Source organism: Camelina sativa, chromosome 17, assembly GCF_000633955.1.
Source record: "Camelina sativa cultivar DH55 chromosome 17, Cs, whole genome shotgun sequence".
NCBI lineage: Eukaryota > Viridiplantae > Streptophyta > Magnoliopsida > Brassicales > Brassicaceae > Camelina > Camelina sativa.
Window position 1 is genome coordinate 4,980,708 of NC_025701.1, and position 5,869 is coordinate 4,986,576.

Sequence of the window (5,869 nt, forward strand, 5' to 3'; positions counted from 1 at the left end):
CTTTAGTTCCAAACTTCTAATCGCAGAAGTACATGTAATAAGTAACCATGCTACCCTTACCTCCATCTAAGTCGACTTGTCATTGCTCCAAGAAGGCCACTCCACTCCATAAATTCTCTCTCTCCTTTACTCCTCCATCAAAAAATAATCAATTAAACAATTTTAGTTGAAACATCGTCTGCTTCTTCTTCCATTATTCGTTTCCAAAAGATAGATTCTTTTGATGGGTTCACTTCAAAACCACTGAGAAAGAACAGTGAGACAAATGGGAGAAGAATCAAGAGGCAGCATCAACAAAGCAATCGAATTGATATCTTCTTTGATCTCACTCTCCCACTCAATCAAACCCTTCACCGTTAAATGGCAACATAATATGTGACTATTGGTATTCATTTAACACCTAGCTAGGGTTTGGTATTCGCATTCACCTCCTCCGACGATGCTTCTCCGGTGAATCTGACCGCCGCTCTCTCAGGTGAAACTAATATTTCTTATCTCTAGTTTATGTAGCTCAATTGGTATTTAGCTTGCTTTATATATACACAAGGGGTCATCGGTTCAAGGCTAGGGGTAGTCATTTAGTTCTATTTTAATTTCTCAATTAAATCCAAAACGACGTCGTTTTACGCTCTCTCTCAACACGTGGGAAACAACTGAGAGAGAATGGTGACAATGGGAGAAGAATCAAAAGGCAGCATCAACAGAGCAATCAAATTGATATCTTCGTTAATCTGGGAAGCTTGACCACGTCTTCATATATTAAGGCGGTCAAAGGGCTGGTCTCAAGTCTTTCCACTGGACGATTGTTATATTTTTCTTTAATCAAATATTTCGAAACCCTAGCCGCCTTAGTCGATTTCGAAATCCAACCAAGCTTGCTTATCTCTCAAGTAAGTTTCTCGCTCCTCTGTTTCTTTTCAAAATTCATCGGAAACAATTACGGCCGTGTTCCAATCTCTCTCTCTCTCTCTGAATATTTCGCTTTTCATCGTTAGTTTTTTTAGAAGAGTACGTCTTATTGAATGATGAAGATAAAGGAGGCTACGCAGGAGGAGTCTGTGGCTGCCACATCGGTCCTTTGGGACATCAAAAGGTGTCCGTGATATAGTATAATGGGAGTCTGCACGTGTGGTCAAGATAAGAAGAAGAAGTAAAGCACGTGAGAAAAGGCAGCTGGAGTCGTAGCGGAATAAGATTGTCAACGTCACGGAATGGGAACTCCACCGTTTGTTAACTCTCTATAAGAGCATTGTTAGCTCATCACTTATGATTATGCAAAATCTGATTGTTGTTTCTATTTTCTGGGTTTGGTGACTTGTTCCTCATCATTTTGTTGGATCTCCATTGGAGACTCTTACAGATGAGATGTTGAGACTGCGTTTTCTATGAACGTTGTGTCAAATTTATCGGTTACTTGTTTCTATTGAATCTATTTTGATCTTTTGTTTCTAATCTCTGTTTAACGTTAACAATCCGCTACCCGTTGGCCGTAATCCTCGTCTGGTCCGTCCGAGTATTAAACGGCTATTAGAGAATCATGGCTACCGTGGTGATGTCACCGTCACTGCGTATGGTGACCTATCGAGCGTACCTGTTGACTTCATGAGAGAAGTCTTTTCCAGTGGAATCAATCTTAACGTCGTCACCCCCCGTAAATATCTTCACTCCTCGTTATTCCCTTTCTTCTACTATTAATTGATGATCATGTCTCAAGTCTTCTAATTTTTCTGAAACAGGTCACTACAACATCTCGGACCTAATTGATACCTCCGACATAGATCCACCTCCAACTAATTTTATGGTTTTATCTCCTCGGAAAGAATGCGGTCGTTTATCTGACTTACTAAAAAAGTATGGTCACAACCCTCTCCAGCCGTTTCCTTTTGAGTCTTTTGAAAGCATAATTATGGAAGGTGTGTGTTTTTCCTCTCTCACTTTCTTGTCTTGTCTTGTTTGGATGAAAAATAACCAACAAATGTATCTGTTGCTGATCAACTGGCCCACAGATTCAGAGGAGGAAACAGGTGGATCTCCCTTGTGGGATTGCTTAATATGCCGCGGTGATCCTCCTGGACATATCTTTGAAAATCTCATCGCTCATCTGTCTCATAAAGAACATCATCGTCATTTTCGTCACGAGATGGTAAGCATTGTACCAATACATTTTCTCATTGGCACTAGTAGTCACTTCCAGTTTTTGACCCCATGTTCATTTGTTGTTCAAGGCTACAAGATGGATGCCTCCTGATCCGGACGACGACGCTGCCGTGGTGAGGATGCTACCAAAGTCTTGTTTTCATTTCTAACTTTTTTTTTAGTTTTGTTTGCTTAATCTTGAGCCCCACATGTTTTCTTTTTCTCCACTGCAGGTGCATTCGCCGGCCAATGCGATGCTGACGAACTATGCACCTCCACCTCCTCATGTGATAGACTGGGAGGTTGCAAAGGTTGTGGGTGAGACAGTGGTCTTTTGGGACATCAATTCGTGTCCCGTTCCCCCTGGCTTTGATGCTAGTCTGGTCGGTCTGTGCATCAAACGGTTCTTGAGGAAAGAAGGCTACTCTGGTCATGTCACCATCGAAGCCATTGGCGTTCTAGCAGACGTCCCTAATGACACTCTGGAAAAAGTCTATTCCGGTGGAATCACTCTTCATAACGTCCCCTACGGTTAATATCTTCTCATCCTTGGGCCTTTCTACAGTAATGGTTGTTTTCCTTGATGAATAGAGAGAGGCTCAAGTCTTTTGTTTCTGAAACAGGTCCCTCAGACACTGTGAAGCTCGTTTTTGAGCGTTCCAATAGGCCTGGTCCTCTATGTAACATAATGGTCATATCCAATGCCAAAATCTTTGCTTGGGAGTCTAAGTCTCAAACATTGAGATGCAACCTTCTAAAGCCGTTTCCCATCGATTCTCTTCAGCGCTTTTGTGTGGCAGGTGCGTGTTTGTCATCTCTCGCATTGTTGTTGAAATAACCAGCAAACCTGCTGTTCAACTGACCTACTTTTATCTTTTTTTCCAGACTCAGGGCAAGTTGAGGAGGATCAGTGCAGTGAAACGGGTGAATCTGCCTTCTTGATTTGCTCATTATGCAACTACCATAGTCTTCCCTTCCACAGATTTGGAAGTTTTGCCATGCATCTCAACAGTAGACGCCATCAACAGAAGGTAATCAGGCATCCTAGCCAAACTGTGCGGAATTGTTCACTTTGTCATTGTGTAGCTATTTTTGATTACAATTAGTTTCCCTTTATCACTTCTTCTTCTGACTGGATGTGCGTTTGGTTTTCAAGCAGTTGTCGGAGCTGTTGCCCATAAGTAAGCAACTCCAGTGCTTGAGTGCACCACTAAGTGAGCCTCCTGAGAAAGACCTGGGGGCTGTAACATCGGTCTTTTGGGACATCAATATGTGTCCGGTTCCACCAGGCTGTGTTCCTCGTCGCGTAGGTCCGTGTATTAAACAGTTTTTGGAGAATAAAGGCTACTCTGGTCCTCTCACCATCACTGCCATTGGCGTACTAACAGACGTCCCTAATGACATTCNAGGTGCATTCGCCGGCCAATGCGATGCTGACGAACTATGCACCTCCACCTCCTCATGTGATAGACTGGGAGGTTGCAAAGGTTGTGGGTGAGACAGTGGTCTTTTGGGACATCAATTCGTGTCCCGTTCCCCCTGGCTTTGATGCTAGTCTGGTCGGTCTGTGCATCAAACGGTTCTTGAGGAAAGAAGGCTACTCTCGTCATGTCACCATCGAAGCCATTGGCGTTCTAGCAGACGTCCCTAATGACACTCTGGAAAAAGTCTATTCCGGTGGAATCACTCTTCATAACGTCCCCTACGGTTAATATCTTCTCATCCTTGGGCCTTTCTACAGTAATGGTTGTTTTCCTTGATGAATAGAGAGAGGCTCAAGTCTTTTGTTTCTGAAACAGGTCCCTCAGACACTGTGAAGCTCGTTTTTGAGCGTTCCAATAGGCCTGGTCCTCTATGTAACATAATGGTCATATCCAATGCCAAAATCTTTGCTTGGGAGTCTAAGTCTCAAACATTGAGATGCAACCTTCTAAAGCCGTTTCCCATCGATTCTATTCAGCGCTTTTGTGTGGCAGGTGCGTGTTTGTCATCTCTCGCATTGTTGTTGAAATAACCAGCAAACCTGCTGTTCAACTGACCTACTTTTTATCTTTTTTTCCAGAATCAGTTGAGGAGGATCAATGCAGTGAAACGGGTGAGTCTGCCTTCTTGATTTGCTCATTATGCAACTACCATAGTCTTCCCTTCCACAGATTTGGAAGTTTTGCCATGCATCTCAACAGTAGACGCCATCAACAGAAGGTAATCAGGCATCCTAGCCAAACTGTGCGGAATTGTTCACTTTGTCATTGTGTAGCTATTTTTGATTCAAACAACCTCTTATTACAATTAGTTTCCCTTTGTCACTTCTTCTTCTGACTGGATGTGCGTTTGGTTTTCAAGCAGTTGTCGGAGCTGTTGCCCATAAGTAAGCAACTCCAGTGCTTGAGTGCACCACTAAGTGAGTCTCCTGAGAAAGACTTGGGGGCTGTAACATCGGTCTTTTGGGACATCAATATGTGTCCGGTTCCACCAGGTTGTGTTCCTCGTCGCGTAGGTCCGTGTATTAAACAGTTTTTGGAGAATAAAGGCTACTCTGGTCCTCTCACCATCACTGCCATTGGCGTACTAACAGACGTCCCTAATGACATTCTGGAAGGAGTCTATTCCAGTGGAATCTCTCTTAATAACATCGCCTCTGGTTAGGATCTTCTCATCTTTGCACCTTTCTCAGTAATGGATGTTTTCCTTGTTGAATAGAGAGTCTCATATGTCTTTAGTTTCTGAAACAGGGTTTTTTGCCACTGTTGATCGTCTAATTTGTGAGTTTACTGTTGAGAATCCACCTCCAGCTAATCTAATGGTCATATCCGACGCAAAATCCTTCACTTCTGATGATGCATTCTCGCTAGAATCGAGGGGATACAACATTCTTCAGCCGGTTCCATGTGATTCTCTTGAAAGATTTTTCTTGGCAGGTGTGTGTTTGTCTCTCTGACAGTGTTATTTTACTTGGCTACAGTCTGTTGGTCAACTAACTAGCTACTTTTTTTTTCCACAGCTTCAGAGGCACTTGAGGAGGAGGATAAGTGCAGTGAAACCAGTGAATCTGCCTTCTGGATTTGCTCGGTATGCGACGATCTTCGTGGCCAAGGGTTTGGAAGTTTTACCACTCATGTTACTAGTTGGTCACACAAGCGGAAGGTAGTCAAGCATCCTAGCCAAACCTGTAGTAACACGTTTTTGTCGTCGCTCACAAGCAGTTTTGTTTGCCTTTGTTTTTTAAGCAGCTGTTGGATTGGTTGCCTGGGAATGCTCGGTTTCTTCGTAAGGAGTGTGCTCCCAACCATGGTGACCAAGGCAAGTTATTATATATCTGATAACGTTGAGATTTCTCTAATCTTAAGAATTATGGGGTTTTCTTAAAGAAACTTTAAATATTGTAGCTACTAGCGAAAGTGGAATAAGGAATAGTAGAGAAACATGAAGAAAAAAAGAACTGAAGAATGCCGATGGTGTGTGTTTAAGTAAGAAAACTATGCCCGATGCTACCAAAGTGTTGTTTTAATTCCTAAATTTTTAGTTTTGTTTGCTTAATTTTGACCCCTCATGTTGTCTCTTCTCCACTTCAGGTGCATTCGCCCGCACATGCGATGCTTACGAACTATGCACGTCCAACAGTTCTTTATCTCTGACATCAAGTCCAACAATATATTTATACTCATTACCAGGTTATCATAACCTAGACGGATAAAAATCGATTAAAATTTGATGAAACGTTACAATCAAGTCT

General features: G+C 42.6%; 1 protein-coding gene across 2 annotated transcripts; it reads left to right on the forward strand.

Moving 5' to 3' along the window:
• Window positions 1,439–5,463, forward strand: LOC104755380. Of its 2 annotated transcripts, none has more exons than XM_019238644.1 (12): window positions 1,439–1,651; window positions 1,737–1,913; window positions 2,007–2,143; window positions 2,226–2,270; window positions 2,370–2,667; window positions 2,760–2,936; window positions 3,022–3,167; window positions 3,296–3,538; window positions 4,726–4,777; window positions 4,857–5,054; window positions 5,138–5,280; window positions 5,367–5,463. In XM_019238644.1, exons 1-12 carry the CDS (start codon window positions 1,603–1,605, stop codon window positions 5,454–5,456), a joined length of 1,755 nt encoding a protein of 584 aa, XP_019094189.1. In that variant the 5' UTR covers window positions 1,439–1,602; the 3' UTR covers window positions 5,457–5,463. The 2 variants fall into 2 exon arrangements, with proteins under 2 accessions (XP_019094189.1, XP_019094190.1); XM_019238645.1 differs by having other exon boundaries at window positions 4,869–5,054.

Bases quoted from the DNA above. Each gene is read 5' to 3' on its own strand.
- LOC104755380 (XM_019238644.1), top strand. From the start codon at position 1,603: ATGAGAGAAGTCTTTTCCAGTGGAATCAATCTTAACGTCGTCACCCCC. The intron at 1,914-2,006 runs GTGTGTGTTTTT...ACTGGCCCACAG, and splicing joins TGAAAGCATAATTATGGAAG to ATTCAGAGGAGGAAACAGGT. The intron at 3,168-3,295 runs GTAATCAGGCAT...GTTTTCAAGCAG, and splicing joins GTAGACGCCATCAACAGAAG to TTGTCGGAGCTGTTGCCCAT.